This window comes from Protopterus annectens, chromosome 6.part0 (genome assembly GCF_019279795.1).
Source record: "Protopterus annectens isolate FY-2018-M chromosome 6.part0, PAN1.0, whole genome shotgun sequence".
NCBI lineage: Eukaryota > Metazoa > Chordata > Ceratodontiformes > Protopteridae > Protopterus > Protopterus annectens.
This window is the reverse complement of record NC_056737.1, coordinates 1,211,488,106-1,211,509,373: the sequence shown is the minus strand read 5'-3', so window position 1 is coordinate 1,211,509,373 and position 21,268 is coordinate 1,211,488,106. Positions and strand designations below refer to the sequence as shown.

At 35.5% G+C, this 21,268-nt stretch overlaps 1 protein-coding gene across 2 annotated transcripts in view; it reads right to left on the bottom strand.

Moving 5' to 3' along the window:
* Nucleotides 1-4,864: 4,864 nt before the first annotated feature.
* The window catches only part of GRB14 (growth factor receptor bound protein 14), a 1,680,298-nt gene continuing 1,663,894 nt past the window's right edge, over nt 4,865-21,268 (bottom strand). For both annotated transcript variants that reach the window (XM_044074833.1, XM_044074832.1), the window contains exon 13: nt 4,865-6,186. In XM_044074833.1, the coding sequence (XP_043930768.1) occupies nt 6,040-6,186 (147 nt within the window). In that variant the 3' untranslated portion in view covers nt 4,865-6,039. The remainder of the gene's footprint in view (nt 6,187-21,268) is intronic.

The window sequence follows — 21,268 nt, the reverse complement described above, 5'->3', positions numbered from 1 at the left end:
GATTTTCTAGAAAGCAAAAGATCTAAAATGTTATGGGAAAAGAAGAACTATGTGGAGTGAGTTAAAGATGTAAGAAATTTAAACAGGGATATGATTAAATTTGGGTATTATAGAAACAAAGGTAAAAACATGTTGTATATTATGGTTATGTGGAATCAGAGATTGAAAGAAGTCATATTTAACAAAAAAAAGAGACTTGACAATGATATTGAAAAAGATAAGTGTTTAAGCAATAAAGTGTTTTTATATATGTATATATATATATATATATATATATACATATACATACATATACATATATATATATATATGTATGTATATATATATATATATATGTATATATATGTATATATATGTGTGTATATATATATATATATATATATATATATATATATATATATATATATATGTGTGTGTGTTCATAGGTTGGTACTAGGCTATCTGCCTGAGGGCATTTATAAGCCTAGCCAGAGTATGTAGGCTTTTGCCACACCATTGATTAATTAATTGATCCTCTGTCAAGCAGAGCCAATGATGTGATCCCAGGGGTGTATTTTCTGTTACCCATCCACTCGTCAAGGTTTCTCTTGAAGAGTGTTAGTGAGGGGCTCTGCCTAATGTAGGTCAGAATGTTGGGGAGTCCCTGTGACAGGAATCTATCCCTCCAGCATGTTCTATTTATTGCTGTGGCAAGGTTTAGCTCACTAGAGTGTGTGGCTCTCAGTGACATGGATTTCTTTAGGTGGAGCATGTCCAGCAATTCTGAGTTGGACATGGCTTTGTAAGTGAGGCAGAGATCACCTATGAGTAAGCGATATGCCACTGAGTACAGTCGGAGATTTTTCAGTCGGGCTGCATAGGACATATGTTTGAGTCCAGTAATCCTCTTGGTGAGGTACTTTTGTGGTCTCTCCAGCTGTTGGAAGTGTCTTGTGAGGTACAACCCAAATGGGGCATTGTACTCTATGATGGGTCTGATGAGTGATGAGTAGAGGGGCACTATAACCTCTTTATTTCTAGATGCTAAGCCTTTAATAATTAGATGGGCCACACAGAAGGATTTCCTAACTACTTTGGCAATATGATTATCAAAGGACAGATTACTAACTACCTGGGTCCCCAGATCTCTTATTACCTCTTCTGTATTAAGGGGGCTGCCACCTACGTGGTAATACGTGGGTGTTTTTTTTTTCCCCAAATAGGATGACTATGCATTTTTTTGGCATTTAGCTTGAGGCCATGACTTTGACACCAGATGTCTGTCTCAGTAAGGCTCTTTTGGAGGATGCCCGTGTCAGCCAGAGAGTCAATTATGGCTCCCAGTTTGCAGTCATCGGCGAACATGGTTAGCCATAGTCCTCCTGTGTTTGCCTGTACTTCTGAGAAGTATATGCCTAACAGTAGGTGTCCCGGGACTGAGCCTTGTGGGACACCACTTGTGACTGGTTTAGAGTCGGACCTGGAGTCTGCTATTCTTACCATGTGAGTTCTGTCTGTAAGCCAGTTGGCAACCCATCTCATGATGTAGGGATTTATGTTCAGGCTGGTGAGCTTTTCTGTAATACCCGAGTGGGGAATGGTACCGAAAGCCTTGGTGAGGTCAAGGTAGGCTGTGTGAACAACCTTTACCTCATCTACAGCCTTGGTGACTGTCTTTGCTTGGCCTTGTTTTTTTTATACACATATATATATATATATATATATATATATATATATATATATATATGTGTGTGTGTGTGTGTGTGTGTGTGTGTGTGTGTGTGTGTGTGTGTGTGTATATATATATATATATATATATATATATATATATATACATATATATATGTATATATATATATATATATATATATATATATATATATATATATATATATATATATATATATGTATATATAAAAGAAATGTAAAAAGAGGATGCAATAAATGATTTGTAGCTGTATATATTATAAATAATGAAACATTGGTATATAATGTAAATATCTATGTTATGTGTAAATAACTATGTGTGTTTAAATAAAGTACCCCTACTCTTTTCGAGAGGTGGCATGGAATCTTTTGCACTCACCTGAGTTATCACCAACTCAAGCAGATGTGGCCTCAGAATAATACCATATCCAAAGGTTGAAGTTGGATAAATGGCATGAAATTAAATAAAGCTGTTATATAAATAACAATTTAGTCCAAAATGGTGGTATTCTCTTTTTGCAGTTAAAATAGCTGTAATTTTTAATTTAAATGACTCCAGTACAGTTACAACATGTACAGTGAGCTGTCTCTGCCAGGATTTGTGCACTCCTATTGCTTGAAATTTGCCTTCAGAGGTAAATCAACACAGTGCATGTGCTTGACAGTGATTATCATTATAAGGTGTTTTGATCTAACCAATGAATTCAATGCCATTAAAATGCCACCCTTAATAAAACATATCCTACACTTGACAATTCTGTGCCGTTGGCATCTATGGTTGTCTAATGCAGTCTATATTTACCAGCTCTGCCTGATACAGAGATAAGTAACAGCTCTGCCTGATACAGAGAGAAATACCAGCTCTGCCTGATACAGAGATAATTACCAGCTCTGCCTGATACAGAGATAAGTACCAGCTCTGCCTGATACAATAATAAGTACCAGCTCTACCTGATACAGAGATAAGTACCAGCTCTGCCTGATACAGAGATAAGTACCAGCTCTGCCTGATACAATGATAAGTACCAGCTCTGCCTGATATAGAGATAAGTACCAGCTCTGCCTGATACAGAGAGAAGTACCAGCTCTACCTGATACAGAGATAAGTACCAGCTCTGCCTGATACAGAGAGAAGTACCAGCTTTGCCTGACACAGAGAAAAGTACCAGCTCTGCCTGATACAGAGAGAAGTACCAGCTCTGCCTGATACAGAGATAAGTACCAGCTCTGCCTGATACAGAGATAAGTACCAGCTCTGCCTGATAGAGATAAGTACCAGTTCTGCCTGATACAATGATAAGTACCAGCTCTGCCTGATACAGAGAGAAGTACCAGCTCTGCCTGATACAGAGAGAAGTACCAGCTCTGCTTGATACAGAGAGAAGTACCAGCTCTGCCTAATACAGAGATAAGCACCAGCTCTGCCTGGTACAGAGATAAATATCAACTCTGCCTGATACAGTGATAATTACCAGCTCTGCCTGATACAGAGATAAGTACCAGCTCCGCCTGATACAGAGATAAGTACCAGCCTGATACAGAGATAAGTACCATCTCTACCTGATACAGAGAGAAGTACCAGCTCTGCCTGATACAGAGATAAGTACCAGCTCTGCCTGATAAAGAGATAATACCAGCTCTGCCTGATACATAGATAAGTACCAGCTCTGCCTGATACAGAGATAAGTACCAGCTCTGCCTGATACAGAGATAAGTACCAGCTCTGCCTGATACAGAGATAATACCAGCTCTGCTAATACAGAGATAAGTACTAGCTCTGCCTGATACAGAGATAAGTACCAGCTCGGCCTGATACAGAGATAAGTACCAGCCTGATACAGAGATAAGTACCATCTCTGCCTGATACAGAGAGAAGTACCAGCTCTGCCTGATACAGAGATAAGTACCAGCTCTGCCTGATACAGAGATAAGTACCAGCTCTGCCTGATACAGAAATAAGTACCAGCTCTGCCTGATACAGAGATAATACCAGCTCTGCCTAATACAGAGATAAGTACTAGCTCTGCCTGATACAGAGATAAGTACCAGCTCTGCCTGATACAGAGATAAGTACCAGCCTGATACAGAGATAAGTACCATCTCTGCCTGATACAGAGAGAAGTACCAGCTCTGCCTGATACAGAGATAAGTACCAGCTCTGCCTGATACAGAGATAAGTACCAGCTTTGCCTGATACAGAGATAAGTACGAGCTCTGCCTGATACAGAGATAAGTACCAGCTCTGTCTGATAGAGATAAGTACCAGCTCTGCCTGATACAATGATAAGTACCAGCTCTGCCTGATATAGAGATAAGTACCAGCTCTGCCTGATACAGAGATAATACCAGCTCTGCCTAATACAGAGATAAGTACTAGCTCTGCCTGATACAGAGATAAGTACCAGCTTGATCCAGAGATAAGTACCATCTCTGCCTGATACAGAGAGAAGTACCAGCTCTCCCTGATACAGAGATAAGTACCAGCTCTGCTTGATACAGAGATAAGTACCAACTCTGCCTGATACAGAGAGAAGTACCAGCTCTGCCTGATACAGAGAGAAGTACCAGCTATGCCTGATACAGAGAGAAGTACCAGCTATGCCTGATACAGAGAGAAGTACCAGCTCTGCCTGATACAGAGATAAGTACCAGCTCTGCCTGATACAGTGATAATTACCAGCTCTGCTTGATACAAAGATAAGTACCAGCTCTGCCTGATACAGAGAGAAGTACCAGCTCTGCCTGATACAGAGAGAAGTACCAGCTATGCCTGATACAGAGAGAAGTACCAGCTCTGCCTGATACAGAGAGAAGTACCAGCTCTGCCTGATACAGAGGGCAAGGGACATAATGCAGACCGTCTGATTTAGAGTGCTTTGTAGGTTAGAGGACAGGTACACGTTAACTTGGAGTTCAGTTTTCTATCAGGTTGGGATGGAATGTCTGAAATATACTGATCAATAACATAACATAGACAGGTCAAAGTCACTGCTCAGTGCATGACTGGGTGTACATAGAATGGGGGTGCCATTTCACATACTGACAGATATATTTAAATATTACTCTGTTAATGGAATTCAAATTATGTCAGCTGAATTAAAGCCTTAAAATGTGCATATCTGGGATTATATAACAAAAATAATTTCTAATAAACTGCAGTCAGAATGCTAATAGATACAGTATAAACTATTTCTTTATTTCAAAGTGCATACAAATGTGTTGACATAAAATCTATAATATTAATTCTTAATGCATGTTTTCATATAACTTTTACGTAACAGTAATCATATCTGCATATAAATGGAAACATTTAATGCAAAAATGTGTTACTTAAGGTTAACTGGGTTGTAGCTGATACCTTGGAAGAAGCCACAGCAATGAAATCTGTATAAACATGAAAAATGGTTTGATATTTTCTCCGGATATATTTCAAAATGTGTACACTAATTATCTTATCTGTTCATTTAGAGAAGAAACTTGAGAGAAATATTTATCAGAAATTACATTTATGTAACTCAGTATTATTATTATTTAGAAAGAGATTACTACATAATTTTACTTTATTATGAGGCAGAAATTAATCATTTCCCATTAGAAAATCAGCTGCTTGTGAAATGCAATCACTGTATAAACAAACCAGATGTATGCCATGCAGAATTACAGACCTTTTCATAGCAACAATTTTGGTCATCTGTAAAAGCATTACAGTAGTATTTATGAAAAGTATAAAAGCTGAGAAAGTAATACTGAGGACCTATATAGTGCAAAATTCATTATATATACAAATCAAAGCAGCCACGAGTGCTGCAAAATACAGTAGCTGTAATATTAAAGTGTTTTGGTGTATTACGTGGCACTTTAACAATAATACAATTCTTTCCAAAGAGCTCTTGGGTGATTTTAATTGTTCTAATAATCCTAAAACTGAAATGGTTTATTTTTAAAGTAGAATCCCATCACTTAATTCCCAAAGTTGTATCTTTTCTGTATGAGAAACAGAATTTTCATGCCATTTCAGCAAATATCTGTAATTATGCAGTGTTACTATAATTTTTAGCTATAAGTACTTTGTCTTCAATAATGTACTTTTTAAGAGTTGCACAGTGTAGTATCACACAGTTTCTACCTGTAGTGCCATGACATAGAAAGTACAAACACATCCATATTGGAGGCCTTGTCATCAGTTATAGTATGACATTATTGTAAAGCTTTGGGTTCATCAGTCCAAATGACCCATATTTCTTTGAATGAAAATGATCCATGGTGTTTCATTGTTCTGTATTTTATATTTCACTGAAAAATCTGTTCATTGTTGTAGGTGTTCATAGTATGTGCATTTGTAACGTCTTTTAATTAAAGTGCAATTTTGATGCAGTTGTGTTTTAATCTGCAGGGTAATACACCTTTATTCAGCTGGTAAAACTCCACAAGTTGGATTAGGTCAGCAAATCTTGTGTTCCCATCATCTAAGGTATAGAATATTTCTCCATCTTCTTCCAGCTATGGGAAACAACATTTAAGTATTAAATTCATAACTATATAAAATGGTGTTAATTATTTCATATTAGTGAATAAAATGCCCACAAACCCTCTTTAGACCATTATGGTATAGGTTATTACTAACAATGTACAGAAAATGCATTGATAAAAAGTAGTGCCATAACTTGATCAAAGTGTTATTCCCCAATGTCACTCAGTTAAAACCAAGAGAAACAGGTTCTGCTTAAAATTTGCAATTTAAAGTTTATTGAAAGCACTCTTAAAATAACATTTCATGTCAGTCACAAGAAAAAGCAACACCCACACAACTCATAAATGGCTACATCATACTAAAAACATTCTTGACAGCTTAATAGCTTGTATGTCAGTATGTCAGTAACACCTCAAAGACTAAGAAAATACATACTTTAAAATGCATACCATATACTGTCCATTGCACTTATTAAATCTGGATATGCTTTTGTTCATATTTTATGCAAATATTCTCAAAGGTATGAGTATACCTCTTAAATCTTTAGTCATTCTAGCAGTATCATTAATTTAGCAATCCTGGTTAGAAGCCCAGATGTAAAGCATAGGAATTCATCTTATCTGGAGGGTTAAACTACCCCAGGATCTAGCAACACAGTTTCTAATTAGTGTACCCCCCACCCTTTTACAATAGACATTCTTGATACATAGGAATGGATGTATGAAATGGGAGCTCATAACATTTAACAGACACTTTAAGAAAAATATCAGCTCTCCAGACTTGTTGATGTGCTCTCACAGCCTCAAACCAAAAGAGAAATAAGTTGGGACAGAGAGACAAAAATGTGGGACCAATTATAGTAAACACATCAGTGCTATACAACCACTGATTAGAACAACTTTGGTAAAACACAGCAACCTACTGCAGAGTTAAAAAAAAAAAAAAAAAAAAGCAAATGCAACATTCTCTGTTTGAATACATTCTGCTGGAGGTCAGTGAAGAGGCCGAGAGCAGTACATTGTCATCAAATTGAGTTTATTCTACCTCTTCAAGCTTATTGACTTTGTTCAAAAGAATTCAGTTGGGGATGGAATTACATCTCTCAATATCAAACACAAACAGAAGAAAGACGTATCCCCGATTATCCTCTATAAAGTTTAGAATACTATTATTAATCTCTGAAGTATGCAGACAATCTGAATAATTGCTATGAGTGTTCCATTCTACAAGCCTTTACTGTTGTACTTGAATATCTCACTATAAAACTCAGTCTTCAAGTCCTAAGCTTAAATTGAAGTGGCATTGGAAGGACTAGAATGCTCTTAACTTCATTAGCATCCCTTACATGCTAGAGACCCTATTTCACTCAATCCTGTACACTTCTAGGCACACCTTCCCATATATTTGTAAAAAAAATGTAAATAAGTCAACCTAGGATATAAATTTAATCAAGTATGAAAAATGTTTGCAAAAAAACAGATGTAGGTACCCATTATTAGGGTTTCTATTACGTGATCACAGACACATTTTGTCGAAGCATCTTTAATCGAATGTAAAAGAATGAAAAGGCAAAATAGCAAAGTGGCTTTTAAGCAAATTCTTTCCCTGGGAAATAATTTGCTTGTCCGCTTCTGTTACTTTGCCATTTTCGGCACTGTAGTGTGATCTCAGAGTTGGTATATTTAAGTAGGGGGTTGTGGGGGGCACAGCCCCCCATGTTGGGGTGTGTGTGGGGGGGTGAAGCCCCCCCACAATATGTAATGTTTTAAAGTTTTTTTTTTTTTTTTGGAACAGTGATTTCTGAGGTTTTGACATTGTAAACTTTCGCTTACATGGGGTCAATTAATTATCTTTCACTTTTGTAAGTGTGCAATGATATAATATAGACCCCATTATTATGTATTGGTTGAAATCCAGTCATTTTCAGATGATACATCACATCCACTTAGAATGAAGAAGCCATCTCTCATTTATTGACCTGAACACACTCTGCAAGCAGTCATTATGGTCTATAATCCCTATAAATCCACAAAGCAAATGTTTAAGATTTGACATCAGGCTGCAGGAAATGAGATTGGGAAACTAAATCATCAATCCATGTTTAATTTTAGTCAAGAAAAGTCTACCCAAGCCCTTGATGAATCAGAGAGCAGTAAAACTAGGAAAACATTTGTTACCACTGACTAATGATGCCCACACTGCTTAAATGTCACCAAAAGATACAGTCGTTTGTACCTGAAGATCATCTTCACCACAGGCAGCCTCAGATTAATGTCCTGCTTCCTGTTGGTTTTTAATATTTCATTATTTATTTAGGCAGTTGTCTTTGCTGACCAGGCTAGTCTAACTTTGCAAAGCCCATTTTCAGTGGAGGTCTGAGAAGAAAAACTCCATCATAGGTATATACATGCTTGAAATTGTATCATACCATCACTGATATTTACACATTTGCATTATATCAACATGCTTTATTAAATTTACAATATGCCTTTAGAGTTTAGGAGAGATGCAGTCTCTGTAATAACAGAAATGAGATAGTACTATTCACAGTGATAGAACATTTGAGGTGTAGGTATGTTGGAATGCTGTTTTCAGTAAAGTACATTATCAGTGTGGAAGTTTGCTTCAGTAGATGAAAGATAGTGTACAAGTAGCTGTTTAGCCCTAAAGCCTTAGCAGCATTGTGCTGTTCTTGGGCTTCATTATATTATACTAAAACAATGAGTAAAAAGGTCAGGCAAACAAACTAATCAATAAAAACTACAAGAAAAATCTAGCCAAGCTAGTGTTTCCCCTGTGTGATTCCTTAAACCTCTTGTATTAGAAGCACATGGGATATATGCAAATGACTCCTTAAGGACATAAGGTGTCTCATCTATGTGACAGCTCTGAATGCCCATGACTTTTTTCTTTTTAAGTCTGTTATGGACAAATTCAAGCCAGTAAAATCAAATCTCACTAGCTGTAGTCATGCAGACACCCTAATGGTTGTGGACATCAGCTGGGTACAACCCTGTGTTTCTAAGGGTTAGTGAAACAGTCCACTTATGCTGTGCTGATGAGGCCATAAGAAGGCTGAAACATGCGTGTGGTGGGCTAGATTTTTCTTGTGGATTTCATTCATTATATTGTGGGATTAGGATGTATTAATCTTGATACAGAGATAGATATAGTATGAGTAAAGGTAGAGAAATCGTGTGGAAGAAAAGAAAATGTCTAAAATCTAGGTGAAGGAGTGTAGTAGAGAGCTGAAAGAGTTAAATGAAAGAGAAAGATGTTTAAGTAGAACTGCATACATGAAATTGTCTCAGAGAGCTGGGAATTGCCAGATTAGAAAGGAGGAGGTATTAGGAAAAAGAACCAAGGTATGTTAATGCAGGTAGGAGTATAAGTGATTAATAATGATTGTGTACTTCAGAGGATGTCCCTTGTGGGTAAGTATTGCAGAAGGATCTTTTGCAGACCTGGGTATTCTTCTGGATTATAGATTAGTTTGTGTACAGTATAAAGCTACGAATATGATATATAGTTGTTTAATTCAAGCCAGTTGAGCTAACTTAATGATGATAGTGGAGGGTTCTCTCTAGGACATTTGTAGAGGATTTTGCTATTTTGTCATAACATGAAGCAAGCTTGGATTTAAGTGTCATGCCTATATTTGTTATGACAGGTGATGCATATGAGGGCTGGCACTAAGCAGGTTGGTGATGAGCTTTTTTCTTGCACTGTCATTCAGGGATTGTCTGGTCCTAAAAAGGGTCCTAGCCTTTAGTGCGCTTTTTGAATGTTTTGTAAAATATGTTGGTCAAACTTAAGGTTGGCATCTATTACAAAACCAAGAACATTAGTGTTGGTTACTGTTTCAAGTCTGGTGTTATTCAATGATGTAATCACGAAAGATTGTTTTTGGCTATGATGCTGTTTGGCTGTGAAGACCGTAAGTTTGGTTTTATTAGGACTGAGGAGTAAATTAGATTTTTTTTACCATGTTTCAGGAGAAAGGAAGGAAGTTTGAAAGATTTCATGGAGTTCAGATATTGTTGGGTCTATACATATTAATGCTGAGTCATCTGCATATTGTATGCTAGCAATGTGTGCAGCAGTATGGAGTTTATTTACAAAGATGTTGAACAACAGAGCATTGTGGGACCCCTATGGTAACGGAAGAAGGGTGAATATTCTTACTACCATTTAACTGTTTGTTTCCTTAGAGGTAAATGTCAGAGAAACTATATAAGGGAGGACTAGGAGATTTAGACAGCAGATTACACTTCAGTAAGTAATTGTTGGTGTGATTTCATGTCAAATGCTTTTAACAGGTCAGAAGAACATGGAGGGTATGAGTTTTCTCTTAATCCTTTGCTAGTTTATAGTGTTAGTAAAATGTATGAGACCAGTTCTTATATTAACATTGGTTCTAAATCTGTGCTGAGTTTGTACAGAAGGTTGTTCACATTAAGATGATAAACTGTGAGTTGATGCATCTTTTCAGGATTTTTGATAGTGGAGAAAGAATAGTTGTTGGGGTTGGTTAGTATACCTCTTTTATGTAAGAGTATAATATGATTTTTTCCAAACAGCTGGAACATATTTTTGGATATGAACTCACTTATCAAAATGGAGACAGGGAAAGCTGTGGCATATGCATCCGATTTTAGTTACTCAGATTGAAGTTGGTTATATGCTAAGTAGGTTGGCTTTAACTAAGATAGCTGCTTTCTAATGGTAGAGATTAGCAGAATGATGAAATTAAAGGGGTGTGGGCGGTTAGGGCATGTTGCAGTGAGTAAAAGTTGGATAGCAGTATGATTTGTTTAAGAGTCATTGTATTACCTATATAAAGTAGCTGTTAAATTGAGTGTGAATTGAGTCAATATTGTTTTTTTAACACTTTTACTAAATTAGCACTTAAGACATAGGCAGACATATGTTTATATAAAAGAAAACAAACCATTTTTACATCTTTACAGTTATACACATTACACATCACAATCATCAATCCAGCATTACATGAATTGCTCAATTCTTGTCTTCCCTTAAACCGTAATCCTCATACAAAAGATTATTTTGCATATATTGTTGCCTCAATTTCCATTTTTCTATGTAGTTTGCACATATCCTTTTCTGTAGATCCCTCTTCCAGTTCTTTTATCTCCGTAAAAAATTCAGTAGTTCAGGTGCACTTAGTTTAGACTCTGAGTTTCATTTTCTGCCAATTCCTTTTTTTGGCAGGGACAAGAATTACACTTAACAAGGCCTTACTATATCTAGGAAATTCAGGTCTTGTATCCCAGCTAAAAAAAAACAAACAAACAAAAAAACACAATTTCCTTAGTTACACCCATTTGCCCACCCAATATTTCTAACAGAGTGTTCTATAGGGAATTGTTAAACCCTGCCAACTCATTACACTCCCAAGACATATGTTCCCAGGTACCTCTTACTTCCCCATTACACCCCCAGCATTTGCTGTCTACCTGAAGAATTTTTTTGGAGTCTGCCTGGGGTACAAAATACCTATGCAAATGCTTCCAAGCAAAAATCCTAAATCGTCTATACTTTTTGCATATTTAGGAACCATACATATGTCTTCCCATTGTTTCCTTATAAATTACTTATCCAATCTCTCTTCCCAATCTTTTTAACCTCCTCTGATTGATTCCTATAGTTATAGCAATACATTAGATGTCCTACTAAGTATCCATTTTTTAACAGCAGCATCTGTTTTAGATAAAACTAAAAACTCTACCAGGGTAATTTTTTCACTTAGGATTCCCTCATTCCTTTCTCTTTAACTGTACTCTAATATTCCCTGACAAGGAAGGCAGTCTGTAGCCTTCAGTCCATCCCTTTTCACTATGAATTATAGTTTTCGGCTTGTGTAATGCATAAGTGCCTTAACTGTATAGCTGTAAAATATCCCTTCAAATCAGGTAAACCTAAACCACCTAGCTCTTTTGGAAGGATCAACTTATCCCCTTTGTCCATTGCCCCCCCCCAATAAAATCCTTGGTATAATGGTTAAGGTGTTTAACTTGCAGACACAATGTGCAGGGTTTGATTCTCATATGGGGTAATTGGCTAGGCTTAAAATGCCCACAAGGGTAATTAGCCTAGTACTAATCTAACCCCACTAAAAGAATCACAGGCCTAAAGCAGATGTCCTGTGCTGACCATCTAAAAAAACTCCACCTATACTCTGTCGCATATCGTCTACTCAGAGGCAATCTCTGCTTAACATACAATTCCATGTCAAACCCAGAGCTGTTGGACATGCTACACTTAAAGAAATCCAAATCCCTCAGAGCCACACACTCCAGGGATCTAAACCTTGTCATCACAATGAACAAAACATGCTGGAGGGATAGGTTCCTGACCCAGAGACTCCCCAGACTCTGGAATAGACTGCCCAAACATGTCAAGCAGAGCGGCTCTTTGGCCCTCTTCAAAAGGAACCTTGATGACTGGATGGGAGATAGGAAATTCACCCCGGGCATCAAGTCAGTTGGCCTGCTAGACAGGGGTCCAGGGAAGTAACTACTGTGGGAAGAAATAGCCAGAGAATTGTTAAGGCTAGGCTTGTATAGGCCCTAGGGCTGATAGCCTAGTACCACCCTATGAACCTATTTGTTGTTGTCCACAACTTCTCCTCTGGTTGATAAAATATGCTTGACCAGTATACAAAATTAAAGGGACTAAAATATTTTCACTGCTTGTATCTTGCTCTCCATATTCATAAATAAGAGCTTCCAGTTTCTCAGCTTTTGTATTATCTTTTGTTTCATCTCTTCAATCATATCTTCAGATGCCATAACAGAATACCTTTAAACCCATACTTCTAAATATTTCACTTTATCATGGGCCCACAAATATGGGTATTGCAGAACCAGTTTTTGTGTGGGTATATAGTTTACAGCTATATCATTTGTTTTCCTGCATAAATACTATATCTGAAAAAACTTGAAACAGAAAGTTCTACATCACTGAGATATCCTTTTCCCATTAGGTACAAAATAATATCATCTGAAAAAAGAGCTAACATTTTGATTACCATACAAATTAAGGGCTTGAAATTCTGAGTCCCTTATTTTCTTTGCCCATGGCTCTTAATATTATGCAAATAACACAAGGGAAAGAGGTCATCCTTGCTTAGTTTCAGTATTCATACAAAACAAATGAGAGAAAACCCCCCAACTTTAATTCTTGCCGTTGATCCCTCATATATCCTCCAAATTAACCTTAATGTTGTATCAGGGAATGCAAATGTTTCTATTGCCCTACTCAAAATCCCATCTTACTCCGTTGAATGCATTCTCTGTATAAAGACCCACCAACAACAGCGGTATTTTCTTATATTCGTCTACCCTCTGGATCATTGATCTACTCCTAGGTAAATATTAGGCTATCAGTCTACAGATTATTACAAGTGTAGCCAATACACCATAGGTCAAAATCAAACCCTTTAATTTGTGTCTGTGAGGTAAAGACCTTGCCTATGATGCTAGCCTCACACTCATGCTGTGAAATGCTTGCACCCCTCCACAAAACAACATTGATCCATATCTATCAGTCAGTTTTGACAATACCTTTGCCATTCTTTTAGACATAAATACTTTACCATATTTAGGTATTTACAGCCACCACAACTTTCTTCCAGGATGCTGTTGTTCCCCTTCCTTTAAAATACTGCTAAAAACCCTTCAAAATCTTTATCACTTTCTTCCATCCTAGCTTCCAAACTTTCCACAGGGATACCATCTTTTCCTAAGGACATTCCTGCAGATTTATTATATGTCTTAGTTTTTATCTAGGAATCTTAACTGTTAATTGTTGAACCTCATCTACCTCTAACTATGGCATATTAAATATTTTCCACAAATATTTCTATTTGTACTTTTTTCTTGATTTCCACATTTCTTTGATTTATACAAATTTTCATAAAATTTCCAAGATATTTTTAAAACCTCTACAGGATTTCTGGTTATTTTTCTTGTTATATGGTCCTTAAGTTTGGCAACAACCCTTCCAACTTTCTATTGCCTAAGTCATTAAGAGTTTTTGTGCTCCAGAGTTATCAAAAAACAGTTGCTTAAAAGCAATTGTTCTACACTTATGCATAATATCCAGATACTCCCTTATTTTCTCTTTATCACTCTGCAGTTGCACCTGTTCTTATTGTGTAAGATCCCCCTTATTCTGTAATACTTCAACTTTTGTCATCTCCTCTAAATAACTTATGTTCCTGTGTTTGTTCTTAACCATATCACTTTTTATTTTATTTCTACCCTATTTCTTAAACTGCACTTTCATTTTATTCCACTCATAACGTCTGGGGAGGCCGCAGTGGTGCAGCAGTTAGTGTTGTCGCCTCACAGCAAGAGGTTCTCCGGTTTGATTCTCAGCTGGGGTGCCTTCTGTGTGGAGTCTGCATGTCTCCCTGTGGTTGCGTGGGTTTCCTCCGGGTGCTCTGGTTTCCTCCCACATCCCAAAGACATGCTGTAGGTGGATTGGACACTCTAAATTGGCCCTAGGTGTGAGTGTGTGCATGTGTGTGCCTTCTGTGGAAGGTTGGGTGCCGGGCTGGCAACTCGACACCATAAAACTCCACTGCCAATCATGAGCAGACAGGTGATCTGCTGTGGTGACCCCTAACTGGGAAAAGCCGAAAGAAGAAGAAGAAGAAGAAGAAGAAGATTAGCTATAACTTCTGAAGAAATGTCTACCTTCCCTAATAGCTGTCAAATATTTCTACTACCCATTTTTTAAATTCCTCTCTTTTTAACAGGTAAGTAGGTAAGCACCAGTGTCTTATTTTTACTTCATTACCCTGCATTTTTATCTCAGTTGTTACTGGAGCATGATCTGAAATAGTTGTTGGATGTATGCTGAAGCTTTCAATGAAATGCACATATTCATGAGAAATACACTCTCTGTCTAGTATAGCTCAGTTATTGGACCTTGGAGAATAATATGCTAATTCTTTCTTGAGTTCCAACTATTGAATCCACATCCTCCTTACCAAATAGTTTCATAAATTCCTTCAGAGGTCTACCCTCTTTTACTATGTTTTTCTTTCTAGGTCCCCAGATACATCCTCATTGTTGCAAACTGAGTTCAAGTCCCAACCTCTATGTAATATTCCCTGCTGAAATCTATTTTTTTTCTCATTTTTTTTCTTAAGCTCCATAATAGCAGTTTTAGATGGAATATCAATACATTCCAGCATAATATGCCTCCCTTGCCAGTAGCCCCTTTCTATCACAAATCTACCTTTACTTTTTCCCTCTTCTGTCACTATTTGAGCTCTTCTAGCAATTAGTTCCAGTGCTACCCTTATCCTTTCCCTAATATTCTGCTGAATATCCATCCAGAAATCTTTTCTTCTACATGTTCACTTCTTTCCAAATGTGTATCCTGTATCATTACTATTTGCTCTCCTCTTTTCTTAATATAAGTCAGTACTGTTACCTTATTGTCTACACCTCTAGGGTCATTCACTTCCAAAATAATATGTTTATTGTAGATATTATAATACAAAGTTATTATTCCCACTTATTACATATGACAGCTTTTTAAATGTCTATTTTAAGTTTTTTGTTACATGTAATTATGTGCCCACTAATGTTTGGCAGGCTAATCTCTTATACACTTTTTTTCTTGTCATCTCCATTTGATCCTATGGCAAAAAACAACAACAACAAAAAAAAAACAGAGAACCCCTACAACCTAACTTAAAACAAACTTACAAAACTATGTACATCTGCAAATAATGAACTTTAACCCTTATTATAGAAATAACTTTCCCAAGCTGACAGCTGCACACACAGGCATAATCTATCCTAAAATTAAGGTTATCCATGCTAATATGCATGTTACCACCTGTGCTTCTACTTACACTAATTGCTGTGTGTTCTTGTCTTATCTTTATTCCCCTCCCAGATGTGAAAAACATCTTACATCTTATATGCTTTCAGAAAACTTTAACCTTTAGCCATAAAAAGTGTTCTGGCTTTTATTGCATCTTACTATAGTCAGCGTGTCTTCCATGGAAATAGAAATATGAAATGTACACTCTGCAAAACTCTCTACTTAAACAAAACATTTATTAGCCAAAGGAAACAATTCATTACATTCATTGTCCACCTATTTACTTCCTTGCACAAAAAATGTGTTATTAGATTAAGCCAAAGGGCTTAATCCAGACATTCACCTATGCAAAAGTGAGGGAGAACATCTCAACTCTACATATATTATAACCTATGCACTTTTGCACCACAAGCCATACCCTGTCAATTCAAGATTACAACATATTAACCTGCATGTAATTTTGTTCATCCTTTCTTCTCTTTTTACATTGTAATGCATACATTTCTTAATACTATAAAAGAAGAAGAAAAGGCACTTGTTTTCTTTAGTATCTTTAACACATACAGCAATAATGGAAAACACTTTATTTTGTAGCATGCAATTTGTATCATGAGGTGTCCCATATAAATACTGTTAAGAGCAAAACGTGATTCACTTACAGTTACTTTCCTTTTCTTTTTTCTTCCTTCTTCCCCTCTGTGTCTTTTTAAATATTTATGACATGAAATGGGGCATATGCATTTCAGTCCACCAACAAGCTTAAGAAATTCAAAGTCCAATCTTTCCACTTTTTCTTATAAAATCATATTTCACAAAAGTGATGGGTGCTTTAAAGTCTCACATTTATTCACTAATGTCAATATCGCTGGTCTTCTTCCTGTTCATCTCTATCTTCCAACCCCCAGACTCCAGTTCAAGTCCAAGGTACACCTGATTCTTTTAGTCAGGTCCTGTGTTTTTTTTTTTTCTGTCTCAAGCATTTCCCTTTGGAGTATTGGAAAATATTTCTAGAAGCTTTATCATCAGAAGAGTGAGAAACATATTCACCTTCTGTTTGAAAGCTCACTTTTTGTTGGGCAAATGTTTGTATTTTCTCCTTAACATGTTCTGCACCAAAAAATGACTGATCCTCCAGGAAATATATTCTGAAGTCAGCTGTGTATAGCAGCTTGAATCTCACACCTGCCTCTCTACATTTTCTAATTTCAGGGATACATTTGCTTCTTTGCTGCCTGGTGTATAGTGAATAATCATTTTCCACAAACACTCTACTTTCTCAGATTTTTAATACTTTGCCCTTTTGTTACATTTGTGGCAGGATCAACTCTTTTGGCTGGTATGATTACATCCTTTCTAATACAAGTCTTGGCTCCTTTGTTATAGCCAGGTTTGGAGCAGGCATATAATGTGCCCTTTCAATTAACAAGTCCTTGTGAGTAATACCAGCCCAGTTGTTTATTTGTGCTTTCATAAAATTAATACAGATTGTTCCTTCCAGTTTCTCTTGTAACAGCAGAAAATCTCATTTTTTTAGGTGATCTGTCTTGTAATGCTACCATTTTTTTAAAGTTTTTTTGAGCAGTCTCATACTCAGCAAGCCTTTTATTCATCGACAAAAACTCCAAAAACGACTAAAAACTTTTAAAACTGGAAACAATAGGAGTCAGCAGCACAAAATGAGTATTAAAACTGTTTAATATAAGCGCTTTCGGCTTGGACTATTCCAAGCCTTCTTCAGACAAAACAGTTGAACACTGACAGCCAAAATTTAAATACTAACGTCAATTGAGACCTTAATTAATCATTAAAGTGCTAGTGCTTTACAAATATATCTTAAAACACCAAAAGAAAAAACCAATTGTTTACAAAACAGTTAATAAAAATGTATTAATATTTATATGTGTAATAACAATCAAACACATAATAAAATATCAAATATATACAGTATATAAAATATATAGAAAATATATATATACAGTATATAATAACAGTATACAATAAATAGGGTTAAATTACAAAAAGTCTTATATATTAATAGTTGTAACATGGCATTTTTATATAAAGTGTATATAACAAATATATATGTAAATGTACATAAATAAATAAATAAAAATATGTATACACATTATAAAGCTTTCTCTAGCATATTATCTTTTTAATGCCAGGAGTTTTAATACACATTTAATAGAGAGAGCTTCATTCAATCCTGGGAAAGCTTGGGCATTTGTGACAATTTGCCACTTCAGCTCATCTAACTCTAATAGCAACTGCCAAGGGCCTCCTCTAATATCTAATGTTCTCTGCTGCAAAATTATAAATTTAAAAAAATGAGTTGAATTATGATTTATATGTTTGGCTAAGGCATTGTTAAGATCTTTTTTATGAATTGCGTTACAATGCTCATATATTCGTTGTTTGAATTTGCGTTCCGTTTTGCCGATGTAAAAGGCATCGCACGTTTGACATAAAGCTGCATATGTAACTGCCTTAGTATCACAATTGAATTTACAATTAAGGTGGTATTTAATACCATTGATGTTACAGGAATTGGCAACTAAAATGTGTTTACATTGTGGACAAAAGCCACATTTAAACATGCCTTTAATCCTGGAATGTGTATGGCATATGTTATTTTTCTTTTCTAAAATATTTTTGAGGTTCAACCCAAGTTTATAACTTATTTTGGGTTTATTCCCTAGTGATTTTAAAAGTGTTTCATTGCTACTAATTATGGCCCAATTTTTATATTTGATATTCTTAATAAGTTCAGAATCGGTTGAATACATATGCGAAAAACTGGTCTGGTATGACACTTTAGTTGATGTAGTGACAGTAATAGAATTATTGATTGTTACTTCTAAATCTAAATTACTATCAACTACTATTTGATTTGAATTCTGTTCGAATATTTTGTAAGAATTCAGTAATGGGATAAAGTATCCATTGGCTCTTTTTTGTTGAACTTCCAGCCTTAACGCTGTAATAATGTTATTAGGATAACCTCTATTCAAAAACATTTTTTCTAATAGGTTGCATTTGTGTTCAAAATCCGTGTCATCTGATATCATTCTCGCTGCTCTCACCATCTGGCCCTTAATTACGGCACGTTTTTGATGGTGAGGATGACAACTAGTATAATGCAAAAAACTATTAGAATAGGTTGGCTTCCTATAGATATTGCTTTTAAAACAATGATTGGGTTTATCCTTCTCCAATAAAATATCTAGACAATTGATGGAATCAGTGCCAATAGTATAGGTGAATTCCAAAAATGATGTAGTCTTAGATATATTGTCAATAAATGCTGGAATGTCACTATCGTCGCCTGTCCATATGCAAAACATGTCATCTTGGTACCTAGTGTACCAATAGACATTGTGTTGAAATAATGAGTCATGGAAAAGATGTGAATGCTCCCAATATGCCATCACTGTATTGGCGAATGATATCAGATGACACGGATTTTGAACACGAATGCAACCTATTAGAAAAAATGTTTTTGAATAGAGGTTATCCTAATAACATTATTACAGCGTTAAGGCTGGTAGTTCAACAAAAAAGAGCCAATGGATACTTTATCCCATTACTGAATTCTTACAAAATATTCGAACAGAATTCAAATCAAATAGTAGTTGATAGTAATTTAGATTTAGAAGTAACAATCAATAATTCTATTACTGTCACTACATCAACTAAAGTGTCATACCAGACCAGTTTTTCGCATATGTATTCAACCGATTCTGACCTCATTAAGAATATCTTATATAAAAATTGGGCCATAATTAGTAGCAATGAAACACTTTTAAAATCACTAGGGAATAAACCCAAAATAAGTTATAAACGTGGGTTGAACCTCAAAAATATTTTAGAAAAGAAAAATAACATATGCCATACACATTCCAGGATTAAAGGCATGTTTAAATGTGGCTTTTGTCCACAATGTAAACACATTTTAGTTGCCAATTCCTGTAACATCAATGGTATTAAATACCACCTTAATTGTAAATTCAATTGTGATACTAAGGCAGTTACATATGCAGCTTTATGTCAAACGTGCGATGCCTTTTACATCGGCAAAACGGAACGCAAATTCAAATAACGAATATATGAGCATTGTAACGCAATTCATAAAAAAGATCTTAACAATGCCTTAGCCAAACATATAAATCATAATTCAACTCATTTTTTTAAATTTATAATTTTGCAGCAGAGAACATTAGATATTAGAGGAGGCCCTTGGCAGTTGCTATTAGAGTTAGATGAGTTGAAGTGGCAAATTGTCACAAATGCCCAAGCTTTCCCAGGATTGAATGAAGCTCTCTCTATTAAATGTGTATTAAAACTCCTGGCATTAAAAAGATAATATGCTAGAGAAAGCTTTATAATGTGTATACATATTTTTATTTATTTATTTATGTACATTTACATATATATTTGTTATATACACTTTATATAAAAATGCCATGTTACAACTATTAATATATAAGACTTTTTGTAATTTAACCCTATTTATTGTATACTGTTATTATATACTGTATATATATATTTTCTATATATTTTATATACTGTATATATTTGATATTTTATTATGTGTTTGATTTTTATTACACATATAAATATTAATACATTTTTATTAACTGTTTTGTAAACAATTGATTTTTTCTTTTGGTGTTTTAAGATATATTTGTAAAGCACTAGCACTTTAATGATTAATTAAGGTCTCAATTGACGTTAGTATTTAAATTTTGGCTGTCAGTGTTCAACTGTTTTGTCTGAAGAAGGCTTGGAATAGTCCGAGCCGAAAGCGCTTATATTAAACAGTTTTAATACTCATTTTGTGCTGCTGACTCCTATTGTTTCCAGTTTTAAAAGTTTTTAAGCCTTTTATTCATTTCAACCTCTGATTTTTGCAATTTTACCAGTTCATCTGAATAGCTGTTTAAAGCTTCTTCCATTTTTCCAGCCTTTTGTTATTCAACTTGATATACTCCTTCAATGTTTTGTTTATTTTGTTTTATTAATTTTAATCAGCTCTGATCACATTTGACTTATATTTTTCCTTTAAATTACTGGAAGATATATCTTGTACCAAAGCTGGAGCTTGAACTGCATTTTCCTGAACAGGTGCAGGATTCTTCCTGACCAGTGTTTTCTCTTTACCTTTAAAAGTAATTTTCTTTCAGGGTCTCTAGGTTCATAGGTTCATAGGTTCATAGGTTCATACTAGGCTATCTGCCCAAGGGC